Source organism: Epinephelus fuscoguttatus, linkage group LG8 (assembly GCF_011397635.1).
Source record: "Epinephelus fuscoguttatus linkage group LG8, E.fuscoguttatus.final_Chr_v1".
NCBI lineage: Eukaryota > Metazoa > Chordata > Actinopteri > Perciformes > Serranidae > Epinephelus > Epinephelus fuscoguttatus.
In genome coordinates, this window is record NC_064759.1 from 24,448,036 (window position 1) to 24,466,658 (window position 18,623).

The 18,623-nt window shown below is 42.3% G+C and overlaps 3 protein-coding genes across 3 annotated transcripts; all 3 read right to left on the reverse strand.

Annotated features, from left to right (window-relative positions):
- Positions 1 to 7: 7 nt before the first annotated feature.
- LOC125893762 (chymotrypsin-like protease CTRL-1) lies at positions 8 to 2,122 on the reverse strand. The gene is made up of 7 exons (XM_049584660.1): positions 2,002 to 2,122; positions 1,720 to 1,820; positions 1,544 to 1,623; positions 1,357 to 1,438; positions 1,063 to 1,243; positions 770 to 900; positions 8 to 378 (listed from the first exon to the last, which is right to left on the reverse strand). Exons 1-7 carry the CDS (start codon positions 2,045 to 2,047, stop codon positions 217 to 219), a joined length of 783 nt encoding a protein of 260 aa, XP_049440617.1. The 5' UTR covers positions 2,048 to 2,122; the 3' UTR covers positions 8 to 216.
- Positions 2,123 to 2,767: 645 nt separating this feature from the next.
- hsc70 (heat shock cognate 70) lies at positions 2,768 to 8,129 on the reverse strand. The gene is made up of 9 exons (XM_049584614.1): positions 7,971 to 8,129; positions 6,374 to 6,578; positions 6,064 to 6,269; positions 5,365 to 5,517; positions 4,737 to 5,292; positions 4,386 to 4,588; positions 4,074 to 4,272; positions 3,706 to 3,938; positions 2,768 to 3,303 (listed from the first exon to the last, which is right to left on the reverse strand). The coding sequence occupies exons 2-9, from the start codon at positions 6,576 to 6,578 to the stop codon at positions 3,109 to 3,111; spliced, it is 1,950 nt and encodes a 649-aa protein (XP_049440571.1). The 5' UTR covers positions 7,971 to 8,129; the 3' UTR covers positions 2,768 to 3,108.
- Positions 8,130 to 10,034: 1,905 nt separating this feature from the next.
- On the reverse strand, positions 10,035 to 17,725 carry si:dkey-238d18.4 (TBC1 domain family member 15). Its single transcript, XM_049584629.1, has 10 exons — positions 17,159 to 17,725; positions 15,720 to 15,905; positions 15,460 to 15,578; positions 14,787 to 14,890; positions 13,062 to 13,129; positions 12,778 to 12,924; positions 11,599 to 11,689; positions 11,114 to 11,262; positions 10,869 to 11,010; positions 10,035 to 10,771 (listed from the first exon to the last, which is right to left on the reverse strand). Exons 1-10 carry the CDS (start codon positions 17,367 to 17,369, stop codon positions 10,603 to 10,605), a joined length of 1,386 nt encoding a protein of 461 aa, XP_049440586.1. The 5' UTR covers positions 17,370 to 17,725; the 3' UTR covers positions 10,035 to 10,602.
- Positions 17,726 to 18,623: the final 898 nt, after the last annotated feature.

Sequence of the window (18,623 nt, forward strand, 5' to 3'; positions counted from 1 at the left end):
ACCGACATTAGTGTTCTTAAAAGTTTTATTTTATGCATGATTTCTCATAGATGCACCAAACACATCAGTGCACTGAGTAGTTTCTACCATTCAAGGTCAATGGAAATAACAAAAGCAGCTCATATTGACACTGTATAGAATCACTCATTGATCACAGTGAGGAGCAGGATGATGGGAAACAATGCACGTGCACTGCAGATTCTGTGTGTTTGCACGTTAGTTGGAAGCAACGGTCTGGTCAATCCAGCTGCGCAGGTAGGACACACGGGCGTACACAGCAGGGGCACGCACGTTGCAGTTAGAGGTGCCCCAGGACACAATACCCACAAGGGACCACACTCCACCGTTCTCACAGACCAGAGGGCCACCGGAGTCACCCTGAAATGAGACAGATAGGTTTTTACTAATTGATTTTCAAGAGCATGCATGGGATCACTTAATAAAAGCCTGGCTCAATCTCTTGACATTGCTTGAGAGTGAGAGGACTTTGTGGTTTAAGTTTTGTACAGGATGTGGGTTGGCCTGCCATGAGTCATTTACCACCCACGAAAACGTGTGAGAACATTATTGTTGAATGAGAAGACAGAACCCTTTTTAATGACTCATTTATTAATGATAAAGTATGCACGTTATTAATTGTTTGCAAAATCTATTCATAGCTCGATCAATCAATCATGAACACTTGCTTCATAACTATCCTTCAGGTGATTGTTGTTTTGAGGAATTACTTTTTATAAATCTGTATTCAGATGCTGTAATTAGTTGTTACCTGACAGGAGGACACTCCAGAAGCACCGGCACAGATCATGGCATCAGTGATTCTGTTATAACCCCAGTACTGCTTGCACTGAGCAGGGCTGAGCAGAGGCAGGCCGGTCTGCTGGAGGTAGCGGGGGCTTGCTGAGAACGGAGGAGAAATGGGGATGAAGCTCGCTGCACAATTAAATCTATTCCATTGTTCTTAGTCGTGCCTTTATATTTTCCCCTTTGTGGAAATGGAACCGTTCATACGTGTGTAAATTTATCCTGTGTGTGAGATTTAGAAAGCAGGCGCTCACTCACAGGTTTGGCCGGTCTTGCCCCACCCAGTGGTGACACATCTGGTTCCAGAGGGGATGCTGGTGCTGGAGGAGGCCAGGCATACAGGAGACACACGGGATGTCATCTGCACTGGGGAGGACAGCCTCAGAAGGGTGATGTCATTGTTGAAGTTCTGGGTGTTGTAGTAGGGGTGAGTGATGGCCTGGGTGGAGGGATGAGCATAATGACAAATCTACCCAGAAAATGGCTAATTCAAGTAAAAGATTACATTTTTACGAAGAACAGGAAGCTTATATGTGTTGTAGTGTGGCTTACCCTGGAAATGGACTTGACCTGAATTGGCTCACTGCTGGACTGACGATCGTGCTCTCCCAGGATAACACGGTGGCTTCTAGGACTGAAAAGAATAAAAACATACAGAGGAAGTCATTACAGAGAAGGCAAAGTCGTTTTGTTTTTCTTTTGTTCTCATGTGGATGTGGGATATGGCGGCATTACTTACGACACACGGCAGTGAGCAGCAGTGACAACCCAGTACTGGTTGATCAGGGATCCCCCACAGAAGTGGAATCCCCTACCATCCTAGACGTGACAACATGCATAGTTACAATATTTCCTTAATGGCGTTTTCTGTATTACACAAGGGGTTGAGGTTGGAGGGTGCATTATGCAGGCTACCTGAAGTGAAACCTGCCAAGGCCAGGACCCAGACACAGCAGTCTGCCCATTGACAATCTTGTTGTCTCTCACTTGGGGCTTGATAGCAGGCACTCCACACCCTGTGGCCAGATCACACAACCCAAAAATTAACTGCTGTTCTGAGTATTATTATGTTGCAATCTTATTAATGTGGCATCAGCCAAACATTAGCAATGATACCCATGTGTGTTATCGCAAAAAACCCCCCACAAAAGTTTCCTACAGATAAACACATCTGCTGGTAAACAGCCAGTCACTCACCCAGTGCAGAGGCCACAAGAGCCAAACAACTGACAAGCAAGAACATGGCTGTGTCTCGATCGTGATTCACTTCCCTGAGTGCTGGCAGAGGTGGACACTGGCTTTTATATGTGTAGTTATCAACACTTGACCCTGAGTTCCATGTGTAGCACTGCATATTGGCCCCCAACCACACAGACACACACACGCAGACACACATTGATAGGTCTGGGAAGAGAACATCTGGTTATAACTGAAACATTCATCCACTAAGTCTTATGCTTGTGTTTGTCCTGTTCTTGTGCACATAAGTCATGGCTTTTAGCAAACAAATTGTTGCGTAATCAGTCTGTTGGTTAGAATTAACAACACTGCCCGTTGATATGCTGAGGAGAGAGGGAAAAAAACGTTTTACAGTCCATGCATTCTTAAACTAAGGTGGATGATACATTTGCATCACAGTCTGTTGGGGTGTGTATGCTCTTGCTTTGCCTCCTTGTTTCACACCTCACACAAACGAGAAGCAACACCTGCTTTTAATCAGATTTTTTGAAAAATGTCATTTCCTGTTTGTAATACTAGGCGACATACAGGAAGACAGATATAGATCTTAACCATTATGGTCTGCTTATAGGAACCAGATTTATCTACAGGTCGATCTACACGTTTCAACAGCAGCATGTTGAGAGTCTCAGTGCACAGGTATTTTATGCACTAATAGATATATTGTATATCTGATTCAGAAATGTAATGGTATTAAAATATATTAATCACAATACACACAGAGTCCATTTTGCAAATCAGAATCCCATTGGTAATCTTTATTGATTTAATGTTCAGAAAACAAAGATGAAAAGAGGTGAGTTTTTATCCTTCATGCGAATCGTCACTAGAGAGAAAAATACTGAAGACAACAAATGACTCTGATTATGTCTCACGTGACTAAATATTCTAACGGTGTGGAGGCTAAGTGTCAGGTTTGGTTATCTTAAAAGTTCTGAACAAATGAATTGAACAGCACACATTTAAATAAAAAAGCCTGCAATCTCACGTATTGGATTTGTAATCAGTAAATAGCTTTGAGGAAGTATGTTGGGATCTGGGATGAGGATACTCTCAGCACAGGGTTTAGTCGACCTCCTCAATAGTTGGCCCAGAGGAAGAGCCACCTCCAGCTCCACCGGGGAAGCCACCAGGCATTCCTCCAGGCATCCCTCCTGGCATTCCTCCTGGCATACCCCCCTGATACAGCTTGGTGATGATGGGGTTGCACACCTTCTCTAATTCCTTCTGCTGGTGTTCGTACTCATCCTTCTCTGCCGTCTGGGTAACAGAAGTAACAAACAATTCGTTATCATGGAGGACTTGGCGGGTTGGTAAATACTGCAGTTGTTTACTGTATTGAAATGACTTCTAAGGGAAGTAAAAAGTGGTTTCTGGCACAACTTCACTGATTCACAAGGTGCATTTGTGGTATGAAAAAGAACTTTGACCGACGAGTTTCAGCTTGTGGCCTTCATCAGCCACAAGCTGAAACGCATCGGTCAATAAATGAAGTTGTTTTTCCTACCACAAGTGTTGCTGGAGCTCTTTTGATATTTTCTCAGGGAAGTAAGAAATTTGCTTAACATTGTTTTCACGATTTAGGTCACCATTCTGCTTTCACAATGTGAGCCAAAAAGGAACCTGTTTGAAGACTTGTGGTTCAGTCAACAGTATTTTTACCTGGTTCCTGTCCAGCCAGGCAATGACTTCATTGCACTTGTCTACGATGGTCTTTTTGTCCTCAGGGCTGATCTTGTCTTGGAGCTTCTCGTCCTCCACAGTGCTCTTCATGTTGAAGGCCAGAGACTCGAGAGCATTCTTGGCTGTGACCTTGTCTCTCTGGGCCTCATCCTCACTCCTGAACTGCTCTGCCTCCTGCACCATCTGCTCAATCTCCTCCTTGCTCAACCGCCCTATGGGAGGATGAAATACAAAGCTGTGTACCTCCTGTGCGATATTTATTATTGTCCCTAATCATGTGTGGCATTTCTCTAGCTTCTGTACTACATCGGCTCCTGATTTAAGAAGTATTTAATATGTTTACCTACCTTTATCATTGGTGATGGTGATCTTGTTCTCCTTTCCAGTGCTTTTGTCCACTGCAGACACATTGAGAATGCCATTGGCATCAATGTCAAAGGTCACCTCAATCTGAGGGACACCTCTGGGAGCAGGTGGAATACCGGTCAGCTCAAACTTGCCCAGGATATTATTGTCCTTGGTCATGGCTCTCTCACCTTCATAAACCTGAAAACGATTACTCAGATCAGATTCTGTTGCATCAGTGAGCATTTACAGGAGTAACTGTAATATACCAGGGCAACAGGGAGTGAATTATTGTTTGTTTAGAACTTTCTTACCTGAATAAGCACACCAGGTTGGTTGTCTGAATAGGTGGTAAAGGTCTGGGTTTGCTTGGTGGGAATAGTGGTGTTCCTTTTGATAAGGACAGTCATTACTCCCCCAGCGGTCTCAATTCCCAGAGACAGAGGCGTGACATCCAGCAGGAGCAGGTCTTGTACATTCTCAGACTTATCACCAGCCAAGATGGCTGCCTGAACAGCTGTGAAGAGTTTCCAAATGGTGAAACTAATGCCATGATAAGAAAGCTTTCATATAAACCACTTAATTATGTTTGAATGGCAGCTTTGTATTAAAATAGTAAAATGATTATAAAATGACTATAAAACTAATGCTGTAGAGATACCCACCAGCACCATAAGCCACAGCCTCATCAGGGTTGATGCTCTTATTGAGGTCACGGCCATTGAAGAAGTCCTGCAGCAGCTTTTGAATCTTGGGGATACGTGTGGAGCCACCCACCAGGACAATGTCATGGATCTGAGCCTTGTCCATCTTGGCATCCCTCAGGGCCTTCTCCACAGGCTCGAGGGTTCCACGGAACAGGTCTGCATTGAGCTCCTCAAAACGGGCCCTGGTGATGGAAGTGTAGAAATCTGCTCCTTCGTAGAGCGAATCGATCTCAATGCTGGCCTGGGTGCTGCTGGAGAGGGTGCGCTTGGCACGCTCGCAGGCTGTGCGCAGACGACGCACGGCTCGCTTGTTGTTGGTGATTTCCTTTTTGAATTTGCGCTTGAACTCAGCGATGAAGTGGTTGACCATGCGGTTGTCAAAGTCCTCACCGCCCAAGTGGGTGTCACCGGCTGTGGACTTCACTTCAAAGATGCCATCCTCAATAGTCAGGATGGAAACATCGAAAGTCCCACCTCCAAGGTCAAAGATGAGGACATTACGTTCACTGCCAACCTAAAATAAATCGTGAAAATTACAAAAAGAAACATGAAATAGTTTAGGGCTTGCCTTTTATTAGTTAGTTACCTTTTTGTCCAGGCCATACGCAATGGCTGCAGCAGTGGGCTCATTGATGATGCGCAGCACATTAAGCCCAGCGATAGTTCCAGCATCTTTGGTGGCTTGACGCTGGGAGTCATTGAAGTAAGCAGGAACTGTGATAACAGCGTTGGTCACAGGCTGTGAAGACAGTAAGACCTTGAGTCAATCAGGCTGTTCTCATATGATGTTTGTACATTTTCCTAAAAAAGTAATGTACCAAAATTCACACATATCCCAAGTAATCATAAGCCAGTAATTTGTGAATAACCCACGTCTTTGGAAAAGCTTCGATCATGTGACCAATGAACATAAGAAGGCAGGTTGCAGTGGCGGATGGGTCACAAGGACCTCAGGACTTTCCCCCAAGAGACTGGTGTTCAGAACCATGTATACTTTGAGTTATTTTAAGGTACGTCATCGCCATGTTTCTTTTCCTTAACATAACCACAGTAACTGTATTTGCTTAAACCTAACCTTTGTACCTTAACGCTAAGTGAGTAACGTCATTTGTGGGGCACTCATAGGGTATCATACAAACCGTTGTACGAGGATACAGTGGATCAAAAAATGACATTTGTGTATTAAAGGCACATGTTGAAACTTGTGAAACACTCTTTTGTCTGCATAAAATCAAACAACCCCGTGTCATTTCGAGCAAAGTGTTGTACACTTCTCGTCACCTACCTTGCCAAGATAAGCCTCCGAGATCTCCTTCATCTTGGTGAGGACCATCGAGGAAATCTCCTCCGCGTAGAAGGTTTTCATCTCACCCTTATATTCAACCTCCACCTTGGGTTTGGATGCATCATTCACAACCTTGAAGGGCCAGTGCTTCATGTCTGCCTGCACCACAAGATCGTCAAACTTACGACCGATCAGACGCTTGGCATCTAAAGGAGATTTAAGAGAAAAAAACACAAGACTCTGTAAGTCATATGCTCATTTTGGAACACTTTTTCTGAGCCTGTTGCATTTTGAGTGTTGCAGTCCTTACCAAACACAGTGTTGGCTGGGTTCATGGCCACCTGGTTCTTGGCAGCATCTCCAATCAGTCTCTCAGTGTCTGTGAAGGCCACATAGCTGGGAGTGGTCCTGTTTCCTTGGTCATTGGCAATGATTTCCACTTTGCCATGCTGGAAGATGCCCACACAGGAATATGTGGTGCCCAGATCAATGCCTACTGCTGGTCCTTTGGACATCTTAGATAGAAGAAAAAAGAACTGTGTTAGTAATTGCAGACTTTTTTAAAAAATGTTGTACAGTGATCCTGTATTAGTGTATGGAAAGTATTCATCATCACCGAATGAAGGATTTATGCTTATTTTGATGTTTACTATTGTAGCTGTTTCATACTTGGGCTTTAAAAGTGTATCTTTATAGTATTTTTATAGTATTTTTTGCATACTACGTTTACCTGTGTATACCTACTGTGGGTGAATCTACAACGATGTGCCTATTTCTGTTACAGAAGCCCAAATGCAAGGCCACGTGAGGCCCAAAAAGTGGTGTGTCATCCATGGCGTAGTGGCATAATTCACCTCCTGACACTCGAGACCAAACGACTTGACTGTGTCACACACTGCCCTTTAATTCCCCCCCCAGCAACAGTCAGGCTGGTGAAATGTGATGTGATCCTGGAGTAGTGATCAGCGTGTCTCTTTTCCGACAGCTGGCTCCAAATAGCTAGCACTTACTATAATAAGTATCAGCGTATCTACATGGCAATGAATGGAAGGTGGCTAAAAATTAACAGATCACTTATCAATGGTGAGCGGGCAAGACTTGCTTGGTTTCCATTAAACTGGCCTTCAAAAAACAAACAAACAATACACAGAGAGCTATAGCTTTGAGGTGCTGGAACAAACATATCTCATAAGTGAGGAACTCAACAAAAGCATCCTGTTGCCTCACTTCTTGGCTCTGACAAAACGTGCAGACTCAGGCAGGAAATTCAATTTTCAGAAGCTGCGAAACACATATTCCACACAAATATTTGATCATATTAGAGAGTGCACAACCTTCATATGCTTAACGGTGAAAGCAGAAACTTTAATTTAATGTCCCAGAACTGCTCCAACTAGGACAGACTATTGAATTATCACTCGTTATCCAGTTGTGTAACACAGAGCAGAAAATGCTGACAAAGTGCTTTTGCTTCACTGCCTGTCTATACGCCCACATCTGAAACTGCCATGTGCAGTGCCCCCAGCCCCCCCCCCCCAAAAAAAAAGTTCGAACATGATAATAACAGCACTGTGGCCTGTGAAAAATGGATACACATACAGAAGCAGTTTACGTTGCAGTATGGTGAATGTTCAGTGTTCTCATATCAGGATCACGTCTGACTGACACTGTTCTTTTAAAGATATGAATATTCATAATCATTCATAGAGCCATTTTGTCTGCAGCCACTGAACTGTGTGTTTTTTCATAGGGATTCTGCTTCAGCTCGTCATGCCATCATTTGACAGATACCATGCAGGCCTTGCTTATTTGGAAACACCTCTCACATTTGGCAGTTAGGCTTTCAAAGCAGCGAGCAAGACAGACTACGAAGCCAGGCTGAGAGCAATGCTTATCGAAGGGGTTACCTTGTGCTGTCAGATGTTCAAGACTTTAGAGTTTACTGAGTTAGAGCGGTGCTTTGTTTTTCGCCCAGCACACGACACTCCTCTCCAGCACTCCTTTCCCTCTCCTGGCAGGCGGACTAAGAGGTCGAGTGTCTCTGCTCTCCAGTGTATATAGAGGACTGTACAGGGAGAGCCCATAAGGGTGTCAAGTGACTCCACCAAGGAAAGTTCTAGGCCCGTGTTTTGGCTCATTGACTGGATTTCCTAGAATGAAAGCTTGCTGTTGTTACTAGTGTAGCTATCTGCTAGCTGGGCTAAACGAACCAACAAAAAGTAAAATAAAAAAATGTTAATGATGATGAAGCTTTGATTTGGCAAACTAAACATGTTGTCACTAATTTGAGAGCAGTACTCTGAAAAAAGTAGTTCCTGAAAATAGACAATGTTCACATGTTCAGTTGCCCTCGCTGCTGGGACATTGAACAGTACACAGTATAACTTTATTCAAAATACTTTTTAACCATTGTGATTGTAAAAGGCCCCCTACTGCAGATGTTATTTGCAGTGTATGACCTTAAATAGACAGATCACATTATTGTCTCACTTCAGAGACACAAATTGTTAGCAGTGATTTGTTTTGTGGGGTGGTTGTGGCTCAGGATGTAGAGCAGGTTGTCAATCAAAGGTCCAGTATGTAGAATTTATGGGTATCTATTACCAGAAATGGAATATAATATCTAGAAATTTGTTTTCATTGGTTTATAATTACCTGAAAATGTTATCTTAGAATGAGCTGTTTATGTCTACACAGGGAGAAGGTCTTCTTCTACAGAGACTGCCATGTTGTTCTACAGGAGCTAAGAACGGACAAATCAAACACTGGTTCTAGAAAGGGCCATTCTCGTCAATCACCATAGTTCTCCCTACATGCTTGTCCGGACTTAACCACACTTGCAGACTTCTGGACCGGGAAGTCTACGTGTGTTCCTGGGAAGTTTTGGAGTGCTGAGGGCTGTCCAGTCCACATTGGGCCTCAAGTGGACCTTATGCAGACTTCCAGAGAGTTCGTGAAGGGTGCAGACTTTACCAATTCATTGCAATGTGGACATGATGTAGTTTTTTTCGATTGCTGACTCAAAAATCAAAACATATGAATGCATAAAATAGTTACTGGTAGTTATTAGAATACTACTTGATTCTTGTAGGACAGAAATAATATTCAGCCACATCATGATACCAAAATATGTAGAAGTATAGGTTATCAAAATGAATTTTGTTATTGCAGTCTAACCCTGTAGGCTGCACAGTGTAATGCCAAATATGTAGGCTAGAAAATTGGTCATTATAGTCTGGTCCTTATATACAACAGGGACAGATGAGCAGACACTATTTATCAACTTGTGTGAGAAATATGACAGCGGCGATTGTACATGACTGTAGTTGTTGCTTGAACATTTTTACTGCAATGAATGAAACAGACTTGAGGCCTGTCTATCAGAGGCTTGCAGTCCTCGCAGACGTCACGTGTTGACAGTGAACATACCACAGTACATATGACTTCAGTCCACAAGTGCTTAGTCTGCAAGTCCCTAGGGTGGACATTTGGATTCAGCTTTGTCACATGGGAGATATTTCAGTTCTGCAACCTCACCACTATTTGCTACTAAATCCTACACACTGGACCTTTAAATTGCAGGAGTGGAAGTTTGATTCCCAACTCCTCCAGTTCTCTTCTCCTGTCCACATATTTGAGTGTCCTTGAGCAATACGCTGAACCCCAAGTTGCTCTGCTGCTGTCTGTCCATATGTGTGAATGAGATGCAGAAATTGTAAAGCACTGTATGTTTGAATAACTGTGGTTTCAAAAAGCCACGTACTTTGTATCTCTAGAGAACTGTATTCTTTTGCATTCCTATATTTCAAATTCAGCGTCAATTATTTTTGTATCTCTGTTGACCTGTGGTTGGTTGGTAATATGAGGGGTTTGTCATTCAAAGCATGAACCAAAATTCAACTACTAAAAGTCAGTGCTAACGTCCTGTGTTATGTGAGGTGTATAAGAAAACAGTACTCATTCGTCAGTAGTTTTATTGAGGTATCATTTAATGTCATCAACATTGCGTGTGTGTTTTGTTCTCTATAAAGACACCGCTGGATTTCCTTCCCCTTATGGTACGGTGCCTCTGCAAGAGCTCAAAACCTGGACGTCTATTCTTGTTGCATAGGCCTTTCTGCCACATAGGCCATATATAACTGCGGTTTGTTAAAGACACCACCTGTTGCAACACGCCAGATCTTCACACACGCCTGTTGAGTAGTTGTTTTCTCGTAGCAGTTGGATATTGCATAACCCAGGAGAATAAGTCCTTTAGAGCGTGGATTTTCATGTCCATGAGCTTAAGCTTTTCATATTCAGGGCAGTCCAGGAGAGCAACCAAAAATAACTCACAGTTGGTGTCGGTCAACTGTCTTACAATAAATATTTTACATTTATAATAACACAGCAGATCAAATTTAAGGTAAGCAGCTGTCAGTGTGTTTCCCTCAGAAATAAAAACTAAGACAAAGACAACTCCAAACAGGGATTATATATGTCCCTTGTTAAAAAAACATTTCAGTTTCATTGCAGTCTTTGACATTTAAATAGCAGCTATCACTTTAAAACAAGTAAACTACGGAGTTGATAAAGAAAGTCCTCTCCTTTGCTCTTGTGTGCTCTGCAGCGCCCATTCATATAGTCCCAGGCACAGCGCTTGCAGTAGTTGTACAGATGGTGCTCTGCTTTCTTCAGTGTGCTGTTCAGGTCCAACGTTCCCTGAAGGCTGCACGAAAAGGCAAAGGTTAACCAACACATTCATTAACAAACACATAATCCATTTTTCTGTGATGAAATGCTCACGTCTTAGCACACAGACTAACCTGCTGGTAAACTGGATGAGCTGTACGTCATCTCGGCATCGCAGCAGAGACTCTCTGTTCTCTAACAGGATGGCTGCGCAGATGAAGAGCTCAAAGGTGAAGTCAGTGTTGATGGCCTGCAGCTCTGACTCCGAACTGTCCTCTGCAGAAACATATTGACACACTGAAGTCAGACATCTCACAGAGGTAACTATACCTCCACATTCAGCCTTGTTTATTCTGCCAACTCAAGCTCTTTGTTTCACCTGTGCTGGAGTGCTTTGCCAGCCGTTCCTGATAACGGGCTCGGTCTACTTGCTGGGAGATAAGCTCCAGGTGGTCACAGCTCAGGATCTCAAACAAACGTAGTGCGTCGCTGTGTTCAAACTCCCTCTGGAAACCCAGCAGCAGCCACCTTAAAAGTCGCACAACACATGCACTCACACATGAAACAATATATAAAATCCATGGACATGAAGCAGCACTATGCAGCTTTTTTTATTCACCTGTCCAAAGCTTTACTTTGATTGATTGATTCTAATATTGATTCTAATATTTCTACATGTTCCTGTGTTTTTAGTGTGCGGTTGTTTGGCTGTAACTTTCTGTGTGCTGCTCTCTTGGCCAGGTCTTCATTTTAAACGAGATTGTGGATCTCACGTGACTTACCTGGTTAAATATGGGTTAAAAAAAAACATCTGAAATAGAGAATAAAAATACAGGATGATATTAAAGATCTGCAGATATTTACCTGTGGCAGAAGGTGAAGCTCTCCATGCTGTCTGTGACCAAATGAGCATACAGCTGAGGGTCCAGTTCCTTCAATAGGGCGGCCTCCAACTCTAAAAGACATGAAACACAACACTTTAATATGATTAAACTGCAGAATCTTAACTTATTTTTAGATTTGCAGTGAACTCTGTGGTGGCTAAACTGGGTCAAATTTGGGCAAGACCAGTAAAACCACTGTAGAATAACTGAGAAAAAATAACAACCTTCACATTTTCAATTTTCTTTCAGTGTAAACAAGTACAAGTACATTTTAAAAAACATGTATCTGTTTACATAAAAGATGATGAACAGTTTTGGCTGTACTTCAGCTGTAGGATTCCACCAAAAGTAGAATGTTGCACAATATTCAATATCTTTACATATGACCACAATATGAGGACTGTATTCTGGACACGGTGGCATTTTACATAAAGTAGAGTACTCATTTAACTTGGTCCTGAAAGCTGCACCTCTTGGCCCTCACAGCTGCTTCAAGATTAGGTGTGCAAAGTCATCTAGTGGGCTGGATTGGACCCTTTGGGGGGCCGGTTCTGGCCCCCAGGCTGTATGTTTGACACCCCTGGACTAAACCTCTCATAACAAAAGCTTTGTTCCCTGGTCTTGACGGATTTTATTACATTAGTCCAGTGTTTTTTTTGTGTTTCGGCACAGTCTATTTTGTTCATATTTTGCATGTTTTTTCCTGAATGCCTGATCTAGCATCAAGCTTCTCATAAATGGAAAAATAAAGACATGTCAGATTTTTGAATAAACTAATCAGTCCAATATACAGCAAGAGAAAACCCCCAAACACTTGTACAATAATATACACAATCAGTGTTGGAAAGTTACTGAGCACAATACTTTCAAATGAATTAATGTCATTAATTTCGAATGCACATATTTTACTTGTAACAGGCATATTTCTACACTGTGGTACTGCTACTTTTACTGAAGTAAAAGTACTTTTTCCACCACTGTATACAATATATACTGTGACAGACTGGAATTATTGCTTTTGAGTCAATGTCTTTGTTTCACCACTAGAGGTCCTAAATCTTTTCTTGCAGTTACATTTAGGAACAAATCTCATCTCACTCCATATAAATCCTGGACACACAACATGTGTAACACATGAGGTTGCATTTATTCATCCCACCTATTTTTCTGTGCAGACCATCAGCCCTGAAGTCCTTAGAGAACTTCTCCATGTAGCAGGAGAAACTCCAGAAGGTGTCGACCTCCGAGTCGAGAACCTCCAGGAACCGGCTGCACAGGTCATTCATTCCTTGGGCATAACTGACCTCTGGATCAACAAACGAGACAAGACAAGTGGTGCACAAACAGCAAACAATGACTTTAACTGCACAACACACAGTCTCTATTGTTGTCTGCTCTTGTCAGTGTCAATAAACCTGAGGTGTGCTTGTTCTTGTTGTTTACCTGGATGAAAAGCAGCGTAAGTGATGAGGATATCTCTCAACACCAGCAGATTGCCCGAACCTTCATCCCTGCGGACACATGAGGGAGCACAGTTAGTTGAACAAATTAGAAACGTATTTGATGAGCACTATGTAGAGATAGCAGCTTCCTTATGCCTCTGTAGTGGGGATACTCAACTGACTTTGCCCAGGGGCCACTTTTGCAAACTGACAGGAGGCCAGGGGCCAGTTTCTATAATTTGAGGATATCTGGGGCTTAGCCTGGACCTCTGTCAGGGGATCAAGTGGATCCTCCTTTGGCAATTTTTGATAATTCAAGCTCTATTTTGATGCTTTTTTCTAATGCACTTGTCATCTTATTAACATTCAAAGTCCGAGTGTGAATCAATTTATTTTCATGGTGAACTCGAAAATGGTCGGTGTGCCACACTGCACCCTATCAGGCCAGATTTGGACTGCAGGCCATTAGTTTCAGTATCACCGCTCAGTAGTTATAAAAATTATCCACAGAAACATAACATACGATGACAGTTGCTCCCTCATATTTATAGTGCATTTAACAATGAACAAAGATTTATTTTTTCTACGAGAGAAATACAAAATTAGTTAAATTAGTTTACTTGATAGATTTTATTCTTTAATATACTTTCAGCACTTCATGAGTGCTTATACAGTAAGTGATACAAATTTGCTTATTCAAGCAGCCACAATTTAAAATTGAGCTCTCCACTGTTCATTTTTAATTTATGTTAGGGCTACACAATATGAGGAAAATATGCAATGACGTTGTTAAATATTTTGTTAACAATACAAGGGTACTTCTGCTGCTTTCAGTATACTGCTAAAATACAACACATTGCTCGCTGCATTAAAAAATCTAAGGAAATTATTTCCAACACAGTTTTTTTGAAGGAACTTCACACTAAGCTGAAATGCAGTTTTCTACTGAGACTCTCTTTCAAATACCTCAAGTGCAATATCAAGTACCTGAGTGCAACACTGCAGGCTTTCGGAATATGTTAATCATGCAAGATGACATCCTGATGAGGATTTAAAAACAGACAAACAAAAAACAGAAAGAAAGAAAGAGATTGTGTAGCCCTACTATATGTAAATTATTTCAGTATTGTACCAACACGTTTGTATTTAGGAGAAGCAGTCAGGCTGGTACTGCAGCCCTGAGGGGGAGGAGACAAAATGTCTTGGTTGCTCCAAAATCAAGTTTGGCCTGTTTATTCTCTCCAGTGTTGATCTAAATTCAGAGCAACTCACAGCTCACTGGACTTTATACTCTTTGAATTAAATACCAAACTTTTTTTTTGTTAACATGTGGAAAATGCTGATAGCCTGTACACGGCTGGTTGTAAAGTTTAAGCTAGTAAGACTTACAGCCTAATGCGGGGGAAGCAAAACGTGAGATACTTACGTAACTAAGGGCTGTGTAATAATATTGGTAGGAATCCTTGCTCCTTGTAAATATTACAAACTTGATGCAGCCTTAAAACTTACTGTCTTGAACAATAATTTACCACAGTCTATCACTGTTTGTTTTCCTCTGTGGGTCAAATGAAGTGAGCAGAAACAGACTAATCCCCTTTAGCTGCTTAAAACAAAATGTCTGGATGTTTACTCCCACAAACCTCATGTCATGGGACTGGAAGTGGATTCCACACACGTATCTTAAGTATAGCAAATAACAGCACAACAATGGTTAAATATTACTCACTGGTAATAGCTCAGGTCTCTGTTAGTTCTAGGCACATCCTTGTCAATGATTCTTGTGGCTTCCCGCAGCTCCTCTTGGTCGAACGTGACCCGCTCAAACAATATCTGGTAATGGGAAGGAAATATGTTTGACCACCAGTGGTCTGTGTGTCAAGTCAAATAAAATTTATTTATAGAGCCCCAAACCACACATTACAAGTATGGCTCAAGTGGCTTTACAATACGAACAGCATAGAGTCCTTTGACCATTGAAAAACCCAACACCTTGCTCTTGCACTTGAAAAGGGAATAATAATGTACAGTATGGGCTGTAAACTTGTGTCAGGTCATTCTGTTGAAGCTGCATGTGAAGTATGATTGTGAATACACAAATATATCGGTGCTTCTTAAGTGCACACACTCTCCAGACACAGGTGCTTAAGAATTCAGCAAGTACAGAAAGATCAAATGATACCATATGTAAATAAGCCATGAAGTATTTGTTTAACATAATAAGATCCTGTTGCGTAATATCCCTAAACATACTTCACTCCTCCCACTTTAAACACTTCCACCACACAAAGACAAAGAAAATATATTTAATGAAACTGCGGAAATCTAAAGCAGAAATGCACTGGATAGAAAAACAGAAAATAAAGAAGGTAAAATTCAGCACTATATTTGACTCATCTGACCTGTGCCTGAAGCTCCAAGAAACCCAGTCTGTCTCTGATCTCCTCAGACTGATCCTGGGTCTGTTGCTGGGCCTGTGCCTGCCTCTGGTCAAAGTACCTGACTGCTGCAACCAGCTCAGCTGGAGTGGAGACAGGATCATGAGGTCACAGACGTTTTAAAAGACAGAAAGTAGGGCAGAAAAAAAGAGAGAATAAAACGCTGAGGCAGCTGAGAGACATATGACTTCCTTCATTGTGTTGGTGCATGTTTGAGCTTTTACCATCAGTGCCGTTGAGGTGCATCCGCACTGCCGAGGGAAGAAACTGCTGCCATTTTCTCTTCATGACCCGATAACGTATGACCATCTGCTCCTGCAGCAGAGAGCGCTCTAATGCTGTAGAGCTGCACGGGTACATCCCAAACAGGAAACGCCACACCAGGCCACGCTCAGAGGGACACACGCCACCTGGACGGGGATTGAAAAAATTTTGATCATTTATAGTCGTCGATATGAGCATCATAAGCTCAAGTTGAAAGGTTATTTGAGCTAATATCATTCAGTTAAACCAATCTTCACCAGACCAAAACAAACATTGAACAGATCACATTGAGAATTGCAGCTGAGAAAACAGAGAATTTTTAAGACGCGGATTGATTGCCAATCCAAATTTGGTGAACTTTACCCTGCTTCCATCAGGATTTAAGACGAGGATTTATCTTATGTAATGTTTTGCTCTGCAGGTTCTTTAATCTTTGGTTTCCATGCTTCCATGTAGGGGTGGAATGTGCATTAAGGTCAAAAGGCCAAACGAAGGAGGGTGAGTCCACATTCCTGCTCATATGATAGATTCAAAGTGATGCTTAACCCCAGCGAGAACTCTTCTGTGTAGATGTCTGTTGTCCTGTGCTTGGTGCCCAATCAGCATGCCAAGTTAGTGCCAGGACCAGCTGAGCGACAGTCTGGGGATTGTGTTTATAGGCTCGTTCAACACATGTAGCCTATACACAGGGGCCACTTCTGAAACACTAATCCAGATGTGTCCTCATTGCTGATCTTCACACACTTCACTGAATGTTCTCGTCTGGCTGGTGAATCTCATGTGATTTTATTCTGCTTCTCGGAAATCTCACAAACCATAAATAGTTATCGGTGTAGTCACGCTGGACTTCTGTGCTCCAGGGGGTCAGAAGCACAACGCAATGTTGGATTTTAGAGAATGGGCTGACTATGGCTCAGCTAATGTCCGGAAGCAAAGCATCACTTGACTTCCTCTAGGTCTGCAGGAATGGTCACTGATGTGTCTGATAATAATAATCCCTATTGAAGAATTTACTGCAACAGCAAGACAGTGTTCATCTTGAAAAACCATATAGATTATATAGTTTTATAAGTGCGTGACAAGCACTTTTATGTCACACCACAATGCAGAAATATGAATAACCTCTCAAATATGATTTTCACTGGATTAAACATTTCTAAATGGGCATTATGGGATTATTAGAGATTTATTTTTGGCCTGCTGTGACCTCACAATCATTAGTTTCTACTGCATTAATTCAAACTGAGCCAGTGACAAATACTTATGTTGCATGCCAAATTATTGCACATGAATGAAGACAAAGTTGTCTTGAATGCTATGCGAGGTCAAGCTGTATAAATTCCACATATTTATGAATTACATAATATTCTAGATAGATAGATAGATAGATAAATAATACCGTTTTTGAAAATATGCATCCTCAGTCTTGACTCGTCCACCCTGCCCTCAGCGTCCATGACTCCAGGTAAGGTGAGACGTGCTGTGGACAGAGCAGGACAACTGAGAGCTGCTACTCCTCCCCGACAGCGGACATCTGCCTGCTGACTGTCCGGTGATCTCGTCTCCTCTCCCGCTGCCTGCCGCGGACACCCGTGATCCACATCCTCCATCTCTGCCCGCAGTCCTGGCGATCACAGCGCGCACGCACAGGTGAAGGAGTAGTGTTATTTAGTTTGTTGCATCCACGGAGCCTCAGCACGCTGTCATCCTGCTGCACACTACCCACTGCTCCTTATACAGCGCGTCTCTTCCCGAAAGCCATATGGAGCTGAGAGCAGCCAGGACAGGACCGAGCTCTGCCAACAGGAGTCGACTCAAGTTCACAAAACTTGTTGAATGAGTTTCAGCGAACCGTTTGCAGCCCCGTTGAGTCTCATCTGGCCATCTGGGAGTCATATGACTGCACCTTGAGATCCGAGTTTGGCCCACATTCCAGGTGGACTACAGAGCCAAAGTTCACAGAGGAGTTGTGAGCATGTCTCACTCCACCTAGTGGCTTCATTTAACAGCACCAAGCACCAAAAGTTAAATTCCAGGAGTGGCTCTGACAGACAGGACAAAACATATTCATGTAGAACAGACACAATCATCCCTCTTTATTCTAGTATTATTTAATTTTTAGAGGAACAGACATGGGGCACTTGCTGCTTGCCATTTTACTCATCCACTCATGTACGTGGGTATGTGTGGGTTATTTCTATAGTTCCATGGATGGATTAATGAATGGGCCTACCAGACCCCCCCCCGCCTTCATGTGCAAAATGTCATACAAAATTACTAAAAAAACAGGCAAAACAACCACAAAGAGACACAACACCAGCACAAGGAGACACAAAACACCCAAAAAGACACAAAACAATGAGAAGAAGACACAAAATGACTCTAAAGAGACACAAAACCAGCTCAAGGAGACACAAAACAAATACAAGGAGACTCAAAATGACTGAAAAGCAACAGAAAAAGACACAAAATGAACACAAAAAGACACAAATTTTGCTCAAAGAGACTGAAACAACCACAGAGAGAGACAAAATGACTCTAAAGAGACACAAAACCAGCACAAGGAGACACAAAACAACCAAAAAGACACAAACTTTGGTCAAAGAGACTGAAACAACTACACAATGCAACTACAAGAAGACACAAAATGACTCTAAAGAGACACAAAACCAACACAAGGAGACACAAAACAACCAAAAAGACACACTTTGCTCAAAGACACTGAAACAACTATGCAAAACAATGAGAAGAAGACACAAAATGACTCTAAAGAGACACAAAACCAACACAAGGAGACTCAAAATGACTGAAAAGCAACAGAAAAAAAGACAAAATGAACACAAAAAGACACAAATTTTGCTCAA

Coding starts and splice junctions, on each gene's coding strand:
- LOC125893762 (XM_049584660.1), bottom strand. CDS start 2,047: ATGTTCTTGCTTGTCAGTTGTTTGGCTCTTGTGGCCTCTGCACTGG. Junction 1,821..2,001: donor TCTTGTGGCCTCTGCACTGG/GTGAGTGACTGG, acceptor ATCTGGCCACAG/GGTGTGGAGTGCCTGCTATC. Junction 1,624..1,719: donor CTTGGCAGGTTTCACTTCAG/GTAGCCTGCATA, acceptor TGTCACGTCTAG/GATGGTAGGGGATTCCACTT.
- si:dkey-238d18.4 (XM_049584629.1), bottom strand. CDS start 17,369: ATGGAGGATGTGGATCACGGGTGTCCGCGGCAGGCAGCGGGAGAGGAG. Junction 15,579..15,719: donor GCACCTCAACGGCACTGATG/GTAAAAGCTCAA, acceptor TCTCCACTCCAG/CTGAGCTGGTTGCAGCAGTC. Junction 14,891..15,459: donor TCTTGGAGCTTCAGGCACAG/GTCAGATGAGTC, acceptor TCCCATTACCAG/ATATTGTTTGAGCGGGTCAC.
- hsc70 (XM_049584614.1), bottom strand. CDS start 6,578: ATGTCCAAAGGACCAGCAGTAGGCATTGATCTGGGCACCACATATTCC. Junction 6,270..6,373: donor CCCAGCCAACACTGTGTTTG/GTAAGGACTGCA, acceptor AATCTCCTTTAG/ATGCCAAGCGTCTGATCGGT. Junction 3,304..3,705: donor CCTGGCTGGACAGGAACCAG/GTAAAAATACTG, acceptor TCTGTTACCCAG/ACGGCAGAGAAGGATGAGTA.